We start from the raw sequence: 23,296 nt of genomic DNA on the forward strand, positions 1-23,296 counted from the left end.
TAGAGTCTTGAGAAGAGTGGCCTCGATACCATGGCATGGCATGGCACCTATTGCTACCCCAAAAATAGACCGGACAGCAGCGCGTCAGCAGCGGCGCCTGTGGAGGCCACAGGCGGAAAAATGAAAGTGTGACCGAGGGGTCAACCGAGAGCAGCCACGCGCCATTCTCGGCAGGCCGCGGAGCCCCCGAACCTAACGATGCCGCAGATCTCGGCCCAAGGTCGCCGGTGCACCAAACGTATCGTCCCCGAGATCAGTGAAGCCAGTGTGCCCTCCCCGGACTGACAACCGCTAGGGGAAAGCACACACACATACACGCACTCACACACAAGATATACATTGAATGAACAACTCCTCATACTTTACCTCCCAACGCCCAAAAGCGCCCTGGCGTCGTCTGAGTCCTTTTCCGGGAAAAACACGCACCACGCACTTTCCCTGGACACACTCCACGCGGAGCTTCGTGGTCTTACTGCCTACTAAACCGGCACGGGCACGAACCGGACTGGAAGAATTTGCGGGGCTCCTGCAAGAGTTCGGCGCGAATCGGCGACTTGGTCAATGCGGTTTAGTGCGTGCGTTACGTCAGCTGCGCAGACCAACGGTTTGGCCACTGGCGTAGAAACCGCCGACCACCGACCGAGAAGCCGTCAACCCCCGTGTAGCAGTGCGCATGGCCGCGAAGCCGCAAAAGAGGATTAGTTCTCGCTCTCGCAGACAGATAGTAGACAGATCGTCACAGAGGGCACCGAAGCGCATGCGTTGCGCCGCAGAATAGCGCCCTACAAACATCTGCACCTCTGCTCAGCATCCCTGATTTGACGTCCATAAGATTATCTGTCGTTTGTTGTTTTTTTTTAATAACACCAACACGCTTTTGCGCTTCCTGCCTGTCAGCTTCTGTATGTCGACGACTTTACCGACGACTGCCTGTTGCCTGTAAACAACACTACTGAAGTTGCGGGAAGCTGCAAGCCACTCGATCTTATGTGGAGGAGATCTCGGTGGAACTCTGTGACTTACCGTATGGTCTCTGTAACTAGCACAAGTCGCACTTTTTCCGATTTTTCGGTAGACAGACATTCTTGGATCGGAAGCACAAGACTACTTTTTATCGAAACTCTTATGTTCTTGCCTACCATGACCATATAAATGAAAACCACGCAATAGTCTTAGTTTTCACAAACTTAAACAAAACAATACGGTAAATATTCAAATAGAAATAGAAGTAAAATAGCCGATCCGGCGAACTTCTTAACACGCACAGTTGACCGTGCGGAGAGAAACCGTGGCTTTTGAATACTTCTATATCGTGCGTTCGTCTTCGGGGAGTTCGTCGCGCAGAATCCGTCGCGCAGAATCCGTCGCACATTCGGCAGAAGCAGCTGATTGCGGAAACAGCCGTCCGATGACGGTGCCGAACGCGAACGAAGATGGCAAGGAACGGCCATCGTTAGATTACGCCTCGGGCAGGCAGAAGCCCTCGCCTGAGGCTCACCCATTCAAGTCCACCAAGCCAAGCCTGATGCCCCGTCATTAGCGATGCGATGACATCAAATACTAGTATCGATGATATGGTATGGTTACTCCAAAAGAGTCAGGGACCGGGTCGCACCATGTTGGACCTTGACTTCGACGGCTTACAGCAACAGGTCCACCCTGTTTTTAAACACTTACGAGTGCTCCACGCTTTCCACGACTTGAGCTGATGATAAATGATTTTCCAACGCTCCGTTGCCCCTTGACAAACGAGGAGGGTTTTCCGAGCTCGGTCGTATTACTCGCTCACACACAGCATCTTACATCACGCAGCAAAGGAGCTGTTGCACTTGTGCAAAGGAGGTCCTTTTACCGAACAATGTACTCTTGGTGGGAGACAATAAGAGTAAATGGTCTTTGTTAGGCCAGTTACTTGACCCACACACTTGGCCCGTACTAGAATGTTGGAGCCTACCGGAGTGTCGACCGGATTTCACGCCTGGCCTGGCCCCTTTCCGGTCTAGCTGACCCGGCACTGTAGCGGTTGCTAGCACCGAGCATTCCGCCGCCCCGACCGGACCAACGGCTTGTGGTGGTGGTTGTGGAGGGTTGAGGCTGACGGTTGTGGCTGGTGGTGTCACGTGTCGCAAATTGCGTAGCAACCACACGTACAACCCCAACCTGCTGCCGCAGCAGCCCCACATCCACACCCACAACATCTCCACCTCACAGACGTAAATTCCAGTCGCGCGCACGAACCACGCAGCAGAACCACAAAAAAAACGCAGCCAGCCAGCAAACGAACACCCCTCTCTACGCGGTGCTAGCTTTCCCCCCCACCCCCCCACCCGGGCACCTACCCGCTTTTCCCGTCCCGACCCGTGGTATTGGAAAATTGCTGAAAATTAATTGAAAATGTTCTGTCATCCTTCATACGGCTCCAGTGCCTTACTTCACGTGCCTACCCAGGGACGCAGGAGCCGCCCCCGCCGCACCCCTCACTCTTTTACCCCCTTTCTCTCTGTCTCTTCCCCATCCCCTCGGTTCGGTCTGACAGGTGCTGTTACCCAACCAACTGTCGATGATAATGTCGATGCGTGTCGGTCGGTCGGTGGGCATGTCCTGGGCGTTCTTTCTCTCACCACACACTCACACACACACACGCACGCTGCCTGTGCGCTGGGCGGATAGGTCAACCGAACCGCTTAGTGGTCTCGGAAACTGATGGACCCTTTGGGCACGTCCGGACTAAACCGGAAGTCGGGTCGGAAAAACCAAGCGTCTGTCACAGCGATGCCCAATGGTCAATGCCAAACTACCAACTGAGTAACTGTTCGATGTCTTTCGTGGATAGGAAACGACCAATTACGCTACTTCATCTTACGTCCAAGTCCAACCAAATCACAACGCTCGGCTGTGAGGACAAGACTGAATATATTTTCTATTCAATGTGGCCACGGGCTGTTGGCCGGTTAACAAACCGTTCTGCTGAGCTAGGCGTTCCTGCGGGAGTGTGTGAAAAATCTCGCGAACTCGAGTTTCCTGAACCCGTTGGCTCTGTGAAGCTGGGCCGAGCTCGAGCCCGATGCCGGGTTGTGTTTATGTTTATCTCGGCGACACCCGGCGATGCTCGAGACATCGCCACATCGTTGCATACCTTGTGCATGTTTATGTTTATGTCAGCGAAGCCGGACGTTGCACGGTAATTATGGGGCCGCTATCATTGCCTGCAATGGAATGTTTTATGCTTTGAGCGTCGTTAATTCGCAGTAACCGCGTGGCCTATTGTAAACGTTTGTTTGAACGCAAAGTTTTTTTAAGTGTAAAGTGTCAGCTTTAAAACGGGGCATAAACTTGTAACTGTACGATTACGATACTTCACGAGTTATTGATTACTAAAGGCATTTACCGAGAAAATAATGGATTACTTTTTCCCCGGCCTTATATATTTATTAATTAGTTTGCTTCGGGCTTAAAACGCCATCTTACGGATGCACACGTGCTTTACGACCCTAATGAGTCATCTCCGTTCCAATTTCCTCATGATCTCCATCTCCGTTTGGAATGAGGAAACCATCGGAACGGTTGTTGTTTGTTATTACTCAGGTTGCATCTTTCTCCGAACGAAGCGAAACGCTTGCCTCGAAGCGTTTTCATCGTCATGTATCGTGCGCGCCTGAATGTAGACTAACCGCCTAACACACACAGCCCTCGGTACTCCGTGTCTGTGATGACTTCTGCCAGTGCGGAGTCTGTCGGTTAGTGGCATGAGCTTTCGAGCAATTTTATGGATCCACCTGAAACGACGAACTAACTAACCCAAATTATGATTACATTGTGCTCGTAGTAAATCTTCAATCTATTCGTCCAAAATAACTAACTTAGTAATACTTTAGTAAATAATATGTGTAAGCACCTAAACGCTTGACGTTTGACAACTGTTTTCTTCAAATTACCGTAACAACAAGTGTGGCGCAAAAGCCGTTCTTTCCTATTCCCCACCTTGTGGGTATACTTGCTTACTTGCTTTTGTGGAGGTCGCCCAACAATTACGATGCAAACTAGGCGTAATTGATGTTATTATCCTTATAGATACTTTGAAACTAGGCGTAAAAGCCGGATGGCGTGCACAATGTAACTTTTAAGCGTTGATGCGCGACAAGCTTAGAAGCTTCCGCATGTCTTCAAACTAAAGCAGTATATTAAAGAGAGGTTTATTGCGTGAGCGAAAAAAAAAGAGAGAGAGAGAGAGAGAGAGAGTGTTAGAAACTAAGTGAGAGAATGAAAAAATTCCAGCACAACAACAAAAACATAGAGTGAGACAAAAAGCTGGATAGCCGCCCTCTAATGGGTGGGCTGATGCCAAAAAGAAAAAGGTGACCCACGAAAACAGAGCGAGTAAGAGAGAGAGAGGGGAAGAGGGAGAGCCAGAGAGAGCGAGTACCGTAAAGAGAGCCGGAGCGGGTTCGACGAGAGTAGCTGTGGAGTAGCTCAGAAAATGTTCCAACTTCACAGTAAACAGTTTTCATCGGACCCCCCACAGCTTGCCGAAGACCGAGAGAGAGAGAACGAGAGAAAGAGAGAGAGAGAGAGAGAGAGAGAGAGATAGAGAGAGAAAGATAGAGCGGAAGGCTCTGTGCCGTAAGTGACCGAGCTTAGGTGGGCCCGTTCCGAGCAATTGCCTGCCTAAGGTCCGACTGTGCGAACGTAAGTCCCCGTGTCCGGTGTCTCAGTGCGCGCTGTGGTGTGTTTTGCTTCGCTGCTGTCCGGTGTCCGTCGAGTCGAGAGGTCGAGCTTCGAGCTACGAGTTAGTCACCACTTAACGCGCCGCAGACCAGGTGTGCGCTGACCAGCAGATCTCTATCAGTTAACCCCCGATCAACCAACAAGCCCTCGGAAGTCACTGTGCGCTGGGGCCACTTTCGCGGAAGGCAGTCCAGGCACTCCAGCCCAAGCCCAGTGTGGTGGTAGTGGAATAAGTGTGTCAACCACACACACACACACACACACACACGCACGGATAAAGGGTCTGTTCCTGGTGCTCCTACGGTGTGCTCGCGCGCGCGTGAAAGTCCCTCAGCGTCCGCCGCAGTAGACCGGTAGTAACAGTAGCCCGGTCAAGTCCAGCCGTACCAACAGGTGGAGTGGCCACGGTAGAGCGCCACTTTCACACAGCCGTTGCCGTTGATAGTTGACATTGTGGTACGCCTGATCGCGCCGCGCAGTATCGACCTGGGCGGTATCTCCGCTATCTCTCTGGTATCGCCCGTCGTCCCAAGTGTTCGGGACCAGCGGGTTTTTTTTTTCGCCGCGTTCCCAGACAAACCCGGTAATAAACAGATTGGCGCAAAAATAGAATACAATATAGGAGAATAGTCGCCGTCGATTGAACGCCCCAGGGTGCGTTGCGTGTAGAGAGAGAGTGCGTCAAGATACGGCGGACGAAATCGACGAGACACGGAGAGGAGCACAGTGATTTGAGTGACTTGTGGACCCTGGCGAGACTTGTGCGAGCAAAATGATGGCCGAAACGGTAGTGACGGTGGAAGGGCAGAACCGCGTCGGCAGTGCGACGCCGGCGGCGGCGGCGGCGACGGGGGCGGCCAAGCCGGAATCTAATCTCAACTGGCTAAAGTTCAACACTCAATACTTTATCACCATCCCCGGCATACTGAAGATCGTCCAGGTGGTAAGTATCTGTCCCAGGTCTGTGTGGTCCGGGACACAGAAGGAACGATAAGATAAGTGATAACACAGCCGAAACCGGCCACTTTCGGAGTCGGAACACCACGCCGAACGTGAGTCGCTCGGAAGGAACGTTCGAGAAGTTGCTGAATTCGGCTTTTTATCGGGCTTTTGGTCCGGTCTACGAGATTTGCGCAACTTTGTGCTACTTGCCACACGCTTAGCTCCTTGCCTACCAGAGTTTCCATACCACGTCCGACCCAGCCAAGCCTCCTGACGTTGGTGACGTTGGGCCCCCGTTCGCCTTGGGCTTCCTCGCCTACTACTAGTTGCGACTGTACATTGCACACTGGGGCCTACTGTGGCCTCCGCGTGCGCCCCCGCACGCTCACTCCCAGGCACGATTGCTGCTCCTAGACCTACCGACATTCCGATCGTGCGACTCCCAGAAGTGAAAGCGAAGTTCTAACGTTCTTGCTGCTGCTCGCTGCTGGTGTTCACAGCATCCACAGACGAAACACCTCGCCGAAAGGTCTCAGTTTCAGGGCGTATCGGGAAGATACGCATCCTCGTCCTCCGGGCCGGGGTTTCTTTTTTTGTGGAGCGCTTCCAGTTTCACGAGGAACACAGACAATGCGCCACGAAATACGTTGGCGATACGGGTGACAGTAGGCTGGCGTACACAATGCCACACCCTTATCGAGAACCCCCTCCCCAGTGTGTGGCTCTATCATCGTGACCGAGGCTAGTGGCTTCGACAGGTGGATTGTTGCATTGTTCCCGGCGTGTAGACCTGCTGACTGGTGACTGGTGATTCGCCGGGTTCGTTGGTCGTCACCCGCCATTATTCGCCCGGGACATCGGGGTTGAACGTTTTATGCATTGATAGATTAGAACTCTTGGACCTGGAAAGTGGCAGAACGCCCATTTGGCGAGTATGGACTATCTTAACCGTGCCACTTTGCAGGAAGCGGATAGCAAAACCATCACTTGGCCAATGATGATTTAGACCTGGGTAGACATACTCCCACACACACACACACACACACACACACACACCTGAGTGCTAATCACCTGGGTCGTTACAACTTTCTAACTGACAGATCGACCGGCTGCCAGCATCTCGATCTTCCTCATATTGGGCCATATCTGTAAAGCCCAATAAACACTCGGACCGATCCCGATGCCTTCTGCTTCTTTTTTCCTTCCTCTCTCTCTCTCTCTCTATGGGCTTCTCGCCAGACAAGAATGCTCTCCTCGGTTTCTTTCTTAAGTTGCTTCTTCTCTATACCTTCATCATCTCACGCTCTCACTGCGAGATGATTCTCATTTATTTTCTTTGTGTAGCTTCCCATCGTCAACGCCACATTAGGCAACACGCAACCGGCGCGGCTGCACTTAACCTTTCGGTGCCTACCTCAAACGCAACACATACACAGGCGGATCGAACCGATTTTTCCAATACAATACCAATGCCCAATACCGGACCTGACCTGAACGCCAACTCTGCCGCCTACATATTGAGTCGTGTATGACTCAAGTCTTCTGGGCGTTTTAGGATGGTTCTTTAAACATCAACATTAGACAGTGTTTTGACAGGCTCTGCTTCAAATACTTGCACTGAAACGTCACTTTTCGTCGCAACTGTTTGAGACTCAGCGTACTCAGGTGTCAAGGGTTAAGCTGCTGCGATCGGACTTACGGGACTTCGCAGTGCGGGACTCGGTGTCAGTAGCAGGCGATACGCACATCGAAACAAGAAAAACGCTCCATCTTTCCATCTATCTTCTCCCATCTCTTTTGTAATCTGGCGTCACTCACTCTCTCTGTCTCTGTCTCTCTTGGTCCCGTTCTCTGTCGAAGCGGGGCGATCGTGCTGTCCCAGGAAACGCCGCTTTCTCCGGCGGTTAACCGGGCCCCGGGAGGAAATCGGCGGATTCGGAGGACTTGTTTTGGTTTTATGAATGGAGTGAAGTGTCCAATTACACTTCGGTACGCGCGCGACCATACTGTTTGTTGTACTGTGTGTGCCGTACGGACGGAAGGTTCGGTGGCTTGACATTCCGTAGCGGGCGAAGGGCACAGCACCGCAAGCATTAATCCCTCGCTCCCTGACTTGAAGAATGCGGCACGCAATGTGATATGCACCATAGCGCCGCCACCATGCAACAAGTGACGCGGGTTTTTTGGTGGGGAAGACAGCACGCTATCCTACGGTGAACAAACAGATACCATTCATCGTTAGTTCTGCTTAGATTCTGGGATGCTCAACATCTCGAGCTGCTACTCAGGAACAATTGGTCTTTTAAAATGGCTCTTAACCGGTGGCTGAATGGCTTGGTTTCGGAACAAAATCAATATTCAGGTAACTATCTGTCAAACGTTAAAATACACCGTTACAAAGAGCAACAGAGATTAACATGCCAAAGTTTTTTTCCCGGTACTTTTCGAACCCAATAGCACACGCCGCCGGAACGCTCCGTAACATACTACAAAACCCGCCCCCCCCCAGAGAGCGAAACGATTAAATCATTTGGCTGGGAAGTTTCGATCACGCTGAGCGGCGCATCAATTCTTACGGCGAAAATATGGCCGAGTTGCTTGCGAGAATGGTGCCTGCTTCGGAAAAGGAAGCACCCCTTTCGGCGTGCCCCACCCGAGAATTGCTAGAGAGACGGCAAAATGGCATGTAAATTAAAGTGTAAAAAGGTAGCAGGCCTGACGTTGCTGCCATCTGTCACCTGGAGTTGCCGCCGCACCTAATCGCGCCGCGTCCGAGGTGAATCAGTTTTTGGGCGTTGTCACTGTTTGACGCGCCGGTCTTGGTTTCCGCACCCTCTTCCATACATGTACACGGGGCTCGTGTTACGTGCAGCTATGACGTGTTCAGCTAGGAACTCTCAGAGTGCAGCGGTTCCACACCAGCTGTTGTGCGCGGATGAGGATCGTAAAAGTTGATCCAACCCACGAAAACACTAAAAATCTGACGGGCGCCGAGCGCGCGTGGGGCGGTTAGATGAAACACGGGGGCTGCTGATATAGAGTTTCGTAACGTGCGCGCCCGCTGAGTAACGGGGGCCCTTGGAAATGCTCGACAAAAACATCGTACACTTGTTCGTGGAGGGGGGCAACACAGATGTGACAACAACCATGTGTCTCCGTGTACTCCGGGGTCACGTCCACGACCAAAACGGCACGCACTCGGCACGAGGGTTTGTTCGCAAAATAGTTCGTAAGTGTTGTAAACGGCAACACCTGAGCAGGAGCACCGAAAACTAGGACCCCGAGCTGGGCATCCACACTCTAGCGGATCGGCGGATCTTCCCATCGACTTTGTCACCCACCACACAGAAAGCGCCTGGTGACGCTGCCGAATTGTTGGCGATAAGGGTTGCCATGGGCCCAGAGTTTAGAGAGGCCTCTGATAGGTTGACATGAAGGAGACTCTCTTCCCTATATGCCGTAGTTCCTCCTTAGTACCTGCCCGCCTGGCTGGTCTATTTAATTGCTTCTCCTGGAACCAGTATGGACCACAAGTGGCAAAAAAAAACGATAGCGCCGTCTACACACAGGCGCGCGCGCGTTGATTCTTCCACTTTTCGATAATTCGCTACGCTGCGCTGGACAGTTAGCGCGGTGTAACACATGGGCTGAAAAGTCCCTAAGGCCTAAGAGCCTAAATCTGGTGAATACGATCGATACGGGAGCAGTTCGTAGTTCAATTCTTGTAGTTTTGCCATCTTTTTGATTGACTTCTGACTTGATGGAGGAAAATGTATCAAAAACGCTGTATAATATTCACATGGTTTTAATCCATTGTCACATATCGACGCAAACATCGACGATTTGTTACATATAATGCTCAGAGCCATCAACACGTTCTCGAATGTCGAATTAACAGCTTTCTTCTGAAGGTTGTTACTAACTGAAAAAGCGATGACTGCGATACGACTCGGGACTTTCCAGCCCATGGGCTGGCTGATGATGGTGGTGGCCGTTCACGCGACTCTTGGCGGAACACCTTCTCTCCAGTGCGACCTCCGAGAGACGATATAGGAGAAAGCCACCACCCAGGACAAAGCCACGAACAAAAGAACTCCACGAAACGGATGGTGCAGCGTGGTAGGCGAAGACAGTGTGGGAGAAAGGAGGTGGAGGTGAACGATTGCGGTGCCACCGTCTTCACCGGAGACATTTTCCTCCCACCCCCCAAGACCCCACCGGTGGTGGGAGTAGAGCAGTGTTTGTTACGACTGTTCGAATGCGGTGCGGACCAACCTGGCCGTGACCATGACGGCGATATGATGGTGTATGGTGCGCCCCCCCCCCCCCCCCTTCCCCAACCCAATCTCTCGCCCGGCCCCATTAAGAGAGTTGACGACGAAGAAGGTGTGACCGTACGGGGCGAACGGGGTCCATATCGGGAATTTATATGGAAATTATGCGTACGTGCCTCTTCACGTCACAGCAGAAGAAGAGCTCTCTCTCTCTCTCGGGCAACCCTCTTATGGACCAGGCATTAGGTGAAGAAGTAGCAAAAAGAAGTAGAAGAAGCAGAAGAAGTGGAAAGTGTTCGCTATCTCACCTCCACCAGTCAGGCCCGGGTTTGGTGATACTTTCGTCCGAAGGGTACTAGGGAGCTAGGGAGCCTAGGCGGTGGCGGAGCCCATCGGCAGGTGGAAGGTAGAGAAACCGGGACAAGATACACGCACACACCCGCATCCGGCAGTTGAAGAATCGGGACGGGATTGGACACAGCTGCGGGCGCGCGTGTGACAGGGGACGGAAATCGAGGTCAGTGCATTTCAGTGTTCGCGCCCTGGAGTGTGCTGGAGGTTTGCCGTCAAGAGAGTTTAGTCCCCGACCCGGAATACTTCCAGGAGCCAGTGTCAAAACCAAGCGTGGAGTTTTGTCACCAATTTGCCGGCATCAGGAACCGGCAAAGAATTGGCAGCAGACGGCAGCCGATACACGGCTCCGAAACAGGGCTGCGGACCGACCGCGGAAGTAACACCTCCACCTTATTTAACATCACTTGACTTCCATGATTGGAATGCGGGTGATATGGGTATGACATCCGATGCATCAGCTTGCTCTCTCGCTCGCTCCTAGACAGCTCCGCCGAAGCATGACGATGATCGATCGACACGTCGGCGAAGGGCTGGCCGAATTAGGGTGGCCCCTTTGACGGGTGCGGTGTTATCGCTTGACACCTCGCTTCCTGTGGTGCCTGCTATACCTGCTATCTCATCGCCCAAGTCCGACGTCCAACGCCCTAAAAAGTGTTGTCTGTTTTAGACGACGCTGTAAGACGCTAATTTAGACTTTATGGGCAAACGCACCTGCACCTGGGCTATACACTCTAGTTGTGGTCCCCTGCTGCTTCGTGGAAATCACTTTAAGAACGCAAACTTTCCACAAACAGCTTCAATGGATATGATCCTCGACCATACAGCGATAGGCGATAGGCGAAATCGACGCTCGAAGCGCTCAACTCTTCTTCCTCTCTCTCTCACACGATGACGTCGTGTGTCACGCGGTGGTGGTGTTACCCAGACCAAGATACAGGGGCCAACAAACAAGAGTAGGTCGGTGACGACGGACTGACGCCATCGCTCGTCGAATTGACACCGGGCGACCGCTGGTTTTTATTGGCCAACAAGTGAGTCAATGATGTTGTTGAAACCGCCCTGCAACCGAATCCACCGAAATGCTACATTTGGTTGGGAGCACCACAAGTGACGCAAGCTGCCGAAGGTGTTTTCGAAGAACTTAACGATGACGATGGATGGCTAGCGAACCAGAACTAGTGAGGTGGACCGCATCTCGACCCACCTTAATCGATTGCGGACCCAGCTCAATCATCGCTCACTCTCACTGAACGTGCGTTCCTCGTTTTGGCTTCCCCCCGATTAGGTTTTTGGAATAATATGCATGGCGTGCGCGTCCCCAGCGTTAATTGGGGGCACCCACTTCTTTCTCTTCGTGGTGGTGACGTCGTTCATCGCGACCATCCTTTGGACGTTCGTTTACCTACTCGGCATCCGCGAGGTACTGAATCTGGCCATCAACTGGATCCTGACGGTAAGCGGCGTCTCTATAGCGCCTGGAGTCTTAACCCTAGACCCTAACGCCTATCCTCTCGATTCCACAGGAGCTCATCAACACGGGGATCGCGACGCTGCTCTACTTCATCGCATTCATCGTGCAGTTAGCCTCCTGGGGTCAGCGCTACGGGAGCGGCCGAGGCTCCAACATAGCGGCCGGGGTAAGCAACCGGGTCCGGGCGGGATCTCGACCCTAGCCGCTAATCGGTTCCTTCTTCATTCCCCGTCCACAGGTATTCGGCCTGTTCAATTTTCTCGCATACATGGCCGGCACCTACTTCTTGTACGTCGAACATCGGTCGGCCGGGGTCTAGACACGGACCAACCGGTTGGACCGACTACCGGCGGTGATGCTTCGGGTGGTCAGGGCGGGCCGCCGACGACATCCCGGTGCTCACTAGTGTCCTGTCCGATTCATCAGTCTCAGATCAACGGAGACCAGAGGCGAGTTCAACGTGACAACCAACCCCCACCGGACACCGACACCATACGTGCCACCCCCGTCCGTACGGTAATCCTGTACCGCACCCGTTCGAACCGACGACCGTTACTACCACAGCAGCTATCGCAGCACGAGCCGTAGCAGCGTTCCACGATAACCGACCTACGACAACGCGAAGCGCAAGATCAGCCAAACCCAAACCCCAAACCCATGCCACAAGAGCCCCCACAATATGCCATCACACACCAACATTCACTACCAAAGCAGAAACAGGCAAAGGAATCACCCCGAAACCCGCCCCAAAAGACCCTTGTCTGCCTCGGTCCCATCCCCAAGACACTGACTCGTCCGTTTTACTGTAATCCCATGACGGGCACTCAGCGCTGTCATATCGGGGTTTCCTTTTTATTTCAGCCTCTCTTTGAACGGAATTACTCCGAGAGTCCGAGGTCGGACAAGTTGTTTGTTTAGAATCTGAAACAATGGAAAAGGAAATGCCCTATGCTGTGTGTATGTGTCGCGCTGTTTTGTTCACTTAACCACACACGCTGTGCGGCGTCACGGTTCTTAGCCGCGTGAGACGCTAACACAACTATTTATACTTTCTACTGTGCGTGTATTATGTATTATGTATGTATTGTTTTTTAAATTGGACTGGTAGCGCCATAGGGACAGTTTCGATTGTTACTTCGTTCTTCTTGTGTTTTTTTTTTCTCCTTTTGCTGTTTTGTTTTGCATTTTGGCGCGCGATAGATGGTGAAAGTAGCAACTCCAGTGACAACAAAGACGGTAACACATTCGACACGTTTGAGAGTAAGATAAAGAGAAAGAGAAAGAGAGAAAGACAGGGCGAAGCGAAATAGTGTGCGGTCACAGACGACCCAATACACAAGATCGAACAATAACCGTACAATCCGACATGCGGAACCGTTTGCTAGAAAAAAAAATTAAATTTAAGATAACGGAAGGAACGAACGAGCTAGGCTAACTAGTAGAAACACGGTACGGATACAATCAAGCAAAACTATTTAGTATTTGCTAATCGTGGATTCGCGGAAAAATATCAGGCCACGGCAGCCACAACCACGCACAAAGGGAGACGCAAAACAGACCGCCGGAACCCGAAGTACATGCCCCATCGGATGCGGGGTTTTCCTGTCTATGTTCGACGCTTTTCAGTACAGTTTCCGAATTGTTTTCGACTCTTGTGAAACAAATTAAGCCTTTCGATTTCAAAACATTTCCCACAACGGGAACACTCTTGTTGAGAGTTGTCAGACTCTTCTAAAATGGTAGCATCGTGTCTTCTGTTACGTTTGACGAGAGCCCAAGCTAAATTTAAATTTAATTTTAAATTAAACGATTACGTGAACGTTTCAAACTAAATTAAGAATTCTGATCGTAAAAGTTTGAGAAATGTTTGACAAAAGGTCGAAAGTGAACAGAGAAAACCGCGTAAGGAGTGCACCACTAGTAGAGGCAACCACAACCACTTTGGGGATTGCCTGGGCTTAGCAGTTTGTCCGTCCGGCCATGTGTCTATTGGGAGCAGGCTCTTATGTTTCGCCGCAGGCAACAATGGAATGCCGCATCAGTCCTGCCGCCGTGGTAGTTGGTATTAGAGAAAATGGCTTGCAACTGATCGACATTTTGTGCTTCTCGAAGATCATAACCCCGAAGCACGTTGCGGTTTTTATCTTCTAAACTTACTAACCGTGTGTTCATGTGTTTCGCTTGCGTCCCCTATACTTCGGATGCATGCGCATGTGATTGTGTGCCTTAACATGTTTGAAGTTGTGTTGTGGTACCTAGTGTATTCATTGTCCTAAAAGATACGATTTTTAGGTTGTCACCCTGACGCATTGCCCCAAATCAAACAGAACAGAGCGGTCAAACAGAAATTTAGAAATAATCGGACAATCGGGCGGACCAAGAATAGGGCTATTAATGGTCGGTTCTACTCAATCGGCAAACCAGCCAGCAGTGCACAGAAAACAGGCTCAAATATGCTTGCCTAAGAAAAGAAGTAAAATAAGACCCCAAAATCGAGTGTGGATTTTTTAAAAACATAAAAACGTACAGGCAGGCAGACCTGAAATCGGAAAACAATTGCAAAAATTGGGCAATGCGCTTCACATCCACAATGTTTACATCCCTTATCTTGCTCCCCCTTCAGTTTTCATTTTCAATCAGTTGCGTAATCAGACGCAAACGGATCAACCGCCCACCACGGGGGTTTACGTGTTATGTAAAGTTGTTCTTTTTAATTTATTTACCATATATCGTACCGTAGGGAGAGAAAGCGGCAGCGAACGAGCGAAAGGCCGTCTTCTTCTGCCGTGTTTGTAGTCCTTTGTTGTAACGCTATTGTTTCTTTATGCTCCCGTTTAGTTTCGTCGTCGTGTCTCTGGACGTGTGCAACAGAAAAAAACCAGGGAACACGGTCTAGGTATCACGAATTTTTACAACGCATATACACCTTAATGGATAACGGAATGCAATATATCAATAAAAAGTAACAAAAAGGAAAATACAAACAGTGTTCGACTTCTTCGCGACTATTGCGCAACAGTCCTTTGAACAGTAATTTGAGTCGATGCTGGTCTTTCTATAGGTTCAGACGTTGAGCAAGCCCAACGTCGGCGGTGTAGGTGATCGATCAATACACGGTCTATTAGATTGGAAGTAGTTCCTCCATCCGGCTCACGTAGCTGTCTACGAAGAATGATTTTTAGGGCATATCTAAGGTATCTATCAAGCTCTTTCTGCAGGATGCCATAGAAGTGGTCCGTTTCCTTCCACGATTGTCCTGACAGGTGTAAGGGTGCCGAGTCTTTCGTTAATTTCGGGCCTGAAGTCGATGATCGCCGGCTTCCGTTGCAGACCTACGACGAAGCCGACGTACCGAGAACGGGGGTTGCGGTCGTGGCAGCAATAATAGATGTCGCAGTCGCCGCCACACCCAGTCTTCACGCCTAGGGTTCCATCCAGTAAGTCGGTCGCTCATTAAATGTATGGAAAACTCATCGTCCGGATGCTTGTGTTTCTGATGAAATATTCAAGCTGCATATCGAAATACGACGATGATGCAGACGCGGTTGGCGGGGCGGGGTGAATTTTGAATGTCATTGTCCTTGACCCGACGAAGCATCGCTACAAAAATCAATAATTTTATTTGCCCCATCTGAGCGGTGCAAATAGCATCAACAAACCGAGGACCTACCTGGTGTTTATTTCACAAACTGCAGTATGTGTGTCGATAAGCGGAAAGATAAGCAGGAAATAAATTCAAGTTGTAGGCGGAACACCGGCTCCATTAACCTAGGTTTTGTCATGGTAGGTCGTATGGTAGGTTCATTTTTGTACGGCGTGCTTCAACTTCTACGGAAGATTGGCAGACCTTATCCATTCTTTATCAACCCACTGAGCCTCAAGGAGGGGCACGAACTGGAATATTGAGAAATCAGATGGTATCAGTAGCCGAACGGATGATGGGTTCGTCCGTTAGTTAATCAACCCAACACCTACACACATCGAAGGTGCTTCCCTTTTGGGCGAAAAGTTTCGAAAGAATCGCAGCGAATGGTTCCCGAATCTTCGAAGTGGAAGCTAAAAATAGTAATCAGATAATTAATATAGAAAGAAGAGTCCAGCCACTACCGCATAGGAGTGTTCCACCTTAGGCCGAACAACAACAACAACAACGAAGAATCACATCACTTTCGCCTAGCGCCCCCATCTGGGCTTAGAGGGGGCCAGAGTGAACCACTCGGCCGATCGGCCGATAGAAGCGGCACAGTCACGCAACCCTTAATCGGCTGGTGAAGCGGATGATAGGAATTATCGACAGCGGAAGTCGGCTCCGCCACCGCAATGCCGATAGCACACTCTCTCGGACCAGTGTCCGGACGATCATACACACACGCACACGCAGAGTGTCGCTGTCATTCTTGCGAAATCGTTCATTCGCAGCCCCCGTCAGTGAACGCTGAGCGTTGGTCACGGAGAGAGTGTGCTATACGCTGTGTGCTATACGATTCAACGCCTCAACAAAGAAGTAGAACGCAATTCGGAAGAAAAATGACCGGAATTTTCGCGCAGCTCTCTGCGGGCGAACCGGGCTCGCTGTCCGGCGAACACCCGGACAAGCCGCAGGTCGGAACAGGAACGCTGCCGCCGTCGCCACCGGCGCCGGCCACGGTGCTGTCACTGGACGACCCCATACTGAGTGACCGTGCCTCGGGCGGTTTTCTGCTCCTAGGGGACACGCCGGCCGCCAAACGCATTCGTTTGCGCATCATGCAACTAGTGAGTGAGCTTCGGTTGACTTCGCCGACTTCCTGACGGCCTGACTTCGCTTTCGCTCCACAGGTGTCCAATGCCCTGGCGTTGGCCTTCATACGGCCGCAGTACTACGATGTGGTCGCGCTTATCACGCTGTTCCTGCTGGTCAACGCGTTCGTTATCTCGGCCGTGCTCCTCGCGGATCTGCACTACGGCGGTCGGATTCTGCGCCGCGTGCTGCCCCTGCTCAAGTGGGAGCAGCTGGAGCTGCGCTTCTCGGCCTACACCGGGCTGGCGCTGTTCGTGCTCTGCTACGCGCTACTGTTCACGCACAAGGGCTACGGCGGGGATGTCTGGTGCAACTGGGTGTCGATCTCGTTCACGCTCAAGTCGGCCCTGATGTACGGCGCCGAAGCCTGGCACCATCTGCGGCACATCTACGGCGGACGCCAGCTGGTGGCCTAATGCGGCGCCGTGGCGTGCAAAGCGATCGCGATTCGCAAACTTTAGCGTGCCGCGCCGTGCTAGCGAACGGTGGCTCCCTCTGGTGCCGACCGGAAGCTTTACGCAAATATAACCTATATATAACCCGCTCCGGATGTGTGTGAGTATATCTGCTACCGCGTACTACACAGGAGAATAAATGCTACACTTGCAAAACAACTGCTACGCGAGTTTTTCATTTATATTATGAACAGGTGTTGAAAAATTTGTTCCAAACCGAGATGTAGAGGGTGTAGGCGGTTAATTCCATCCGGCGAAACCCATACACAGCCTTCGATGGCCCTCAGAATGATTTTTACGTCATACTTACGATGCCTTGTTTTGTGAGATGCCATAGCAATGGCATCCTTTTCCTCTCGGCAAGTGGCGCAAACGATGAAGCCGGTTCCAAGCGTGGTGGTAGTCAATTAACCAGGCTGTCTGCAGGTCATTTATTGCTTTCTCGTAACTGTTCGTGGGCGAGTGACTGGCACCGCCCCAAACACCCTTACACACCGATTTGGACGATTATCGTAACGGTAATACATAAGGTGTTCAGAACCGAGCCTTGGGGAACCATGTTTAGACTCATGTTTAGATATTCCGGAAAATGTGTGTTTAACAGGAATACGGAAGAAGAGTATCGCTCGAATAGTGTCGATTCCCACCCCATTGCAGAAGTCAGGATTGGTAATGACTTTTCCTTTCGAGAGGTAGTGTAATTCTGATTTTATTTACTGAAATTGTCCGCTTATATAGTCCTTTAAATAGTAGATCCCACTAGCACGTTGACCTACTGCTGGTGCGATGCATCCTAACTCTGTGTATTGCTTTCTCCTTTCGGTCGCTGATGCGGAGTCCTGTCGCTGGGCCTGATAGTGATGTGCGATCCCGGATTAAACCCGTTTTGCCTGGATCGGTTTCTATCCACCTGGATCTATTCTAGCTCGCGCCGGTGCAGCCGCACTTGATCCCTGCGCTGGCCTTGGGGACGATCGGCAAATTTGTCCCCTTTCCTTTGCCTTTTTTATTCGTGCTCACTCGCACCGGTCCCTAACAGCACCAAATACTTTGACCAATATTCTTAGCGATTTAACAACAGCTTTAACAAGAGTTTGGCCAAGAGTAATGGAATGGAACCCGTTTTCTGGTGCGGCTTCGATTGAAGTAAATTTTCTGCGTGACCGTGCTGCCTGCACTGACACACGCACAGCTGGCAATCGGTGTGTGATGTTGACACGAGAATTCGGGAAGGACACGAAACTGGGACAATGTCGCCCTGAACGACCCCACCTGGGTGTGGGGGGGGTGCCCAGACCAGACGGCGCCACGTCCATCGTCTGCAGTCGGTGAGGACGTTCGTGAAACGGCAACATCTCTCTCTGCTTCGCTATTTCTTTCTTTTGCACTGTTCGAGTCCCAGTTCCAGGGTTTTGCGTTGTTCCTTCAAACCGTCGGCTTCGTGTCGTTTGTACTGCTTCGGGGTGTTCGAGGAACAAAATGCGAGCGTGCGTTGTTATTCCGTTTGTTGTCCCCGGTCCGGCCCTTTCTTGGCCTGGGACAAACTCGCCAGACTGTTGCATTGAATAAATTAAAGATTATGTGCGCGTCATTTTGCAGTTGTTGATGAAGGCAATGTCAGTTGCTTATGTAACTAATTTGATTTTAATCAACCCAGAGGGTCACGGCCAGCTATCGCAGGCTGATGTAGCCACGGCGATGCTCTGTACGCAACAGGCTTTTAATATTACCGTAAACATGTAACGTTTTATTTGAAAGTATTACCGATTTGTCGATGAATCAACTGAACGAATTTCCCCAAAATGTTTCCGGACGGACGACGGAGACGGGGAGCTAATTTTCCGAAGGAGTGCCAACAAGTGGTCGCGTCATCTTGGTGGCCCTTTGCGATGTTCCCCAATTTGCGATCAGTTCGGCGCGTCGCAGACTTGGCGTGCCATTGCGATGGTGTCACACACGGCAGATGGCAGCGAAAAGGCTGTTGCTTCTCTGTTGGTAAACATTGCATCCCGGACCGCGCAGTGACGGACGGTCAGAAAGAGAGGCCAGCCCCACGCTTTGGAGCTGGCCGGCGGAGCGGAGTGGAGAATGAAAGCGGGGGACAATGATGATTTCACTCTCGTTCTCCAACGCGCGCGCCGCACCATTCACGCACACACACGGAGAGTCAGGGCCACGCGATTCGGCGGCGGAGCTGTGTGAGCATCATCCGTCCCGTCAGTCTCGGTTGTCCACTTCGGCTGTGCAGAAGCTTCGCCATAGCACACTCTACAGACCCGTTAACTCGTTCCGCTCAGTGATCAGTGTCGGTGCGCGCGTGTCTCAGTGCCCTCGTCCGATTACTCAGGTATGACGCCTTACCCTCTGCCCCCTTGGTAAGCTTATCACGATGCACCCCGCCCGGCCATTTGCCTGCTGACAAATCTGGATATCCAGGTGATCCAGACCACTGGAAAAAGTCTCCAAAATTCGGAGATTACATCCTCAACACCCGGTGCTCCTATCAACTACTACGACCTTACGCAGCATGCAATCCATCCAGCCAACCCCGGCCACGCCTCAGGCGTGATGAAGGCGTTGTTCCTTTTCTCGGCGATGATGTCACCCTGGTCTTCCGCCTGGCCGCGGCCGTCGCTCGTGGAGTGGAGTCCTATTTTTAGCCATGAATGCGCCCCACAACAGCGTGTGCAGCGCCAGCGTCGTCTCCCCCATTGTGCAGCACTTTTTATGGCCAGATGCGGCCAATACTGGCCGCGCGGGAAAGAGCACCAGCTCCAGTGGCTCCAGCTCCAGGGAGCCCCCGGTTCGAGAGTGAAGGTTTTCTCTGGTCCGGTTTCTGGTTTTTTCTGGGCCCTCGGACCTTCATATCGTGAGGCCCGCATCGTGAGTGCAAAACCCGCTCTGGGAACCTTGGTCTTAACCGAAGAAACGCCACCTCCGTGGTCCGCGAGCCGCACACACAATAGCCGTCAAAGGCCGCGTACCATTTTGGGGTTATAAAAATGGTCGCCTGAAGGATAACTACCTTTCGCGGGCGCTGGGGTGGCCGGCATTGGTTTGTGTGTGCGGTCGCGATGGTCAAGGATCGCAGTGACGCAGCTTGCCTTGGAGATATCCGCACGATGCGTCATACAGACGGCGCACGGTACGATCGCACGATGAAACACCCGCAACGGCTGCCGAGGGCTTACAGTTCCGCTTCGGTGAATTCCGGGCCTGTTCCGAAAATATCCAAAACTGCATCTGACCCACATCCAGCGAGTGGCGCGAGTTGCCCATCTCCCAGCCTAGTTCGGTCGCCGCATTCTATCCAAACCCTCCCGCTCGTGACGCCGTGCGCTGCAGTAATGCAGTAACAGACGAGCGGATGGAGAGGGAGGGGGTGGGGGCATGGTAGCACAAACACGGCTTGTACATTAGAGTGCCCACCCCGATTCCGGAACACAGTCATCGTCGTCGTCGTTTGTATTTTTGTTACGCTTCGATGAGCTATCCCCGCTCACTGGGTGTGGGTGTGGGTGTGGTGTGTGTCGAAGGAAGGCACAAGATCTTGCACCGGCCTGGGAGGCCGATGTTGGAGTGCGCGCTGCACGCACAATTGCAATCGCACTGCACCGCGTCAGGTCAGGTCTGGTCTGGAAGGTACATATGTGAAAAACAAAATCATAAACGATTAAATCAACACATTTCACTTACACAAGGACTCATACCTCTTTTACGGCTTGGGTGTTTATAAATCCGCCTTAAAACGAGGAAGTTCTCAGAAGTTGGGATCTTTTGCGGCGACACGCTTTGGACGGCGGCGTACACTCTGAGGTACCTGAGGCGACCGATCAGCTTCCTCGATTCCATCAACAAAACGTCCATCGAACAGCCGTGTAACTTTATTTTTACTTCTAGGGACACGGACTGGACCGTATTGATGGTTGAAAGAGTACCTAGAAAGAGTAAGAGTTTTAGTGTCCAAAATTCGTTGGTCGCTTCTTAATTGCTTAGTTCGAACGAGCGCGTCGTTATTTGGAGAGCTTTGACAGATTATTACAGATCTGTTGTGAAGAAAATGTATCCTGCAAACACCCGAAGCAAGTGTTTGTGTAACACAATTTGGTCGGTACTCGAGTCAAAGATATCGGGTATAAACCCCATCTAGGAAGCGTTGTCTATCGATGAATGATGTTTTGAAACAGTGCCATTATTGTGCTTAGATTATTTTAGCTGTGTTTATTTTTTATAAGATAGTGGACGCAGCCTAACAACAGCCACAGCAAATCGAAACATTTATTTTATTTTTTTAGAATCAACAGTAATTCAACATTCTAAGGAATGTTAACTGACGTCTCGTGGCATTGCTCTGTAAAATTGGGTAGAAACCAACGCCTCTCGAAGGATATTGTAACTATAGAGGTATAACGGTGCTGGATGCCACTCCCACGATCTTTTCCCGCGTTCTGCAGGGAACGACTAGTCCCATACGTTGATGAGACAGTTGGTAACTATCACGGAGGCTGGCCAGGTCGTAAGAACAGAAGCAACGTGGCCCCCCTTGGCGAGTGATGCTTCTGCGATGCGTAGCGGTACAAGATCTCCCAGATTAACGAGTTTAACAGCCGCTAAGCACATTTTTGATTCTTGCGAAAGAAAGAAATAACAACAAGAGGTCCGGGTCGAGCAATTTAAAGCCAATGCACCAGAGGCCGTTAAGATGTTTTGTCGCCAGATGTTTGTTCTGCGTCAGTCCGCAATGACTGACTGTCTTATCTTACACTCCACCGCCACTACTTGGCTCTCTTCATTGTTTTTCTTTGCCTACCCCACAGATTTTGCCGTTCCCGCTGTGAATCTCGCTCGTTCGCTCGCTCAACGCCACTCGCTGCCAAAGTCCCGTGCTATCCGCCACAAGATGTCGCACTCGGTCGTCATAACGCGGACAACAACCACCACCAGCAGCACGTCGCACGTCGTGCTCAACACGGGCTACCTCCGAACGACGCCCGGTCTGCTGAAGCTTGCCCAGTTGGTTCGTGTTTCGGCTCAGACCGATTGCCGCAAACCAATAACGTTACATTCTCGGTCGCTCGTTCCCAGCTTATCGGCGCGGTTAATGTCGGCATCGTCGCGTACAACATGCGTCGTTACCCGACCTCGGGGTTGCCGGCGAGCGCCGAGTTCTTCTTCCTCCTGATGGCGGTGGCCTTCCTGATCGGCACGTTCTGCCTGCTCGCGTCCTGCCTGGTGTCGCTCAGCACCGGCGGTATCATCTCGAAGACGATCTACGAGCTCATCTACCACACGATCGCCTTCCTGCTCTACCTCATCTCCTCCATCATGCTGCTGGTCGACGTTTCCAACGGGCGCTACTATCCGACGCTCAAAGACGCCTACATGACCGCATCGGTAGGAGCGCTTCCGCTAGCGTTATACACATCTTTCGTACACCATCGTGACACTTTCATCCTCTTTTTTCCATCTTGGCAGATTCTCGGGCTAATCGTATCGGCGCTCTACCTCTTCAGCGCCCTGCTCGCCCAGCGTTCGTACCGTGGCATCTAAGGGCACGCAGAAGCAAACCGATGATGCATCCATCCGGTCAGCTCCTATCGCCCTACTCAGCCTCAGCCAGCCAGGAGCAGCCAGCTACTTTATATACCTGCCGGCCGTACCAGTTAAATCACAGCGGGGGGGATGCGACCAATAGGACGTACTTAATATTCAAAAATTGCCCCCGAGGGCACCTAAATCGACTGCGTCCTTTCTACCGCTATCTTCCCCTTTTTGTGTGTGTTTATGTGTGTGTGTGTATATGTGTCCTTGTGCTCTCGCATTTTCGTGCTGGTATCTGTCTATCAGCAACGCAGCGTTTCTTTTCTGTGTGCTGGGAAGGCCTCAACCCTAAATCGAGAGCGTCCTTTTGAACTATGTTTGCGACTCACACATGTGCTACATGGCCAGTGTGTGTGTGCGCGTATGTATGTATGTACCTCTAACGACCTTTTGTGGTTCTTCCATTTCCATTTTCATCTCGTAGCGGTAGACCTAATACATCCTTTTTTATATTCATACCTTTCAATCATATAATATTTATATTCTCTACTAAGTTTTACCGTTGTCTCAATCAACAAGAGCGGAAACGGGGAGGAGTTCGACAACGGGACGGCCTCGTGCCGCCGCCCCAGCGGTTATCGCTTCCTCCACTCCACCAGAGCTACGCTCTTGGAGCTACTCTTTTTTTAACGATTTACAATAAAATACCGTGGCATAAGTGTTTGATAACCCTTCGTTTTTTTCGATTTTGTTT

The 23,296-nt window shown here is 51.4% G+C and overlaps 3 protein-coding genes across 3 annotated transcripts; all 3 read left to right on the forward strand.

Moving 5' to 3' along the window:
• The first annotated feature begins 5,447 nt into the window (after positions 1–5,447).
• LOC128266848 (CKLF-like MARVEL transmembrane domain-containing protein 4) lies at positions 5,448–14,723 on the forward strand. Its single transcript, XM_053004003.1, has 4 exons — positions 5,448–5,668; positions 11,581–11,748; positions 11,819–11,932; positions 12,005–14,723. Exons 1-4 carry the CDS (start codon positions 5,498–5,500, stop codon positions 12,083–12,085), a joined length of 534 nt encoding a protein of 177 aa, XP_052859963.1. The 5' UTR covers positions 5,448–5,497; the 3' UTR covers positions 12,086–14,723.
• A 1,478-nt stretch (positions 14,724–16,201) lies between these two features.
• LOC128268684 (uncharacterized) lies at positions 16,202–17,150 on the forward strand. Its single transcript, XM_053005866.1, has 2 exons — positions 16,202–16,521; positions 16,585–17,150. The coding sequence occupies exons 1-2, from the start codon at positions 16,294–16,296 to the stop codon at positions 16,960–16,962; spliced, it is 606 nt and encodes a 201-aa protein (XP_052861826.1). The 5' UTR covers positions 16,202–16,293; the 3' UTR covers positions 16,963–17,150.
• A 2,081-nt stretch (positions 17,151–19,231) lies between these two features.
• Positions 19,232–23,265, forward strand: LOC128268294 (uncharacterized). Its single transcript, XM_053005349.1, has 4 exons — positions 19,232–19,348; positions 21,819–22,018; positions 22,087–22,395; positions 22,477–23,265. Exons 2-4 carry the CDS (start codon positions 21,902–21,904, stop codon positions 22,549–22,551), a joined length of 501 nt encoding a protein of 166 aa, XP_052861309.1. The 5' UTR covers positions 19,232–19,348; positions 21,819–21,901; the 3' UTR covers positions 22,552–23,265.
• Positions 23,266–23,296: the final 31 nt, after the last annotated feature.

This window comes from Anopheles cruzii, chromosome X (assembly GCF_943734635.1).
Source record: "Anopheles cruzii chromosome X, idAnoCruzAS_RS32_06, whole genome shotgun sequence".
In the NCBI taxonomy this organism is placed as follows: domain Eukaryota; kingdom Metazoa; phylum Arthropoda; class Insecta; order Diptera; family Culicidae; genus Anopheles; species Anopheles cruzii.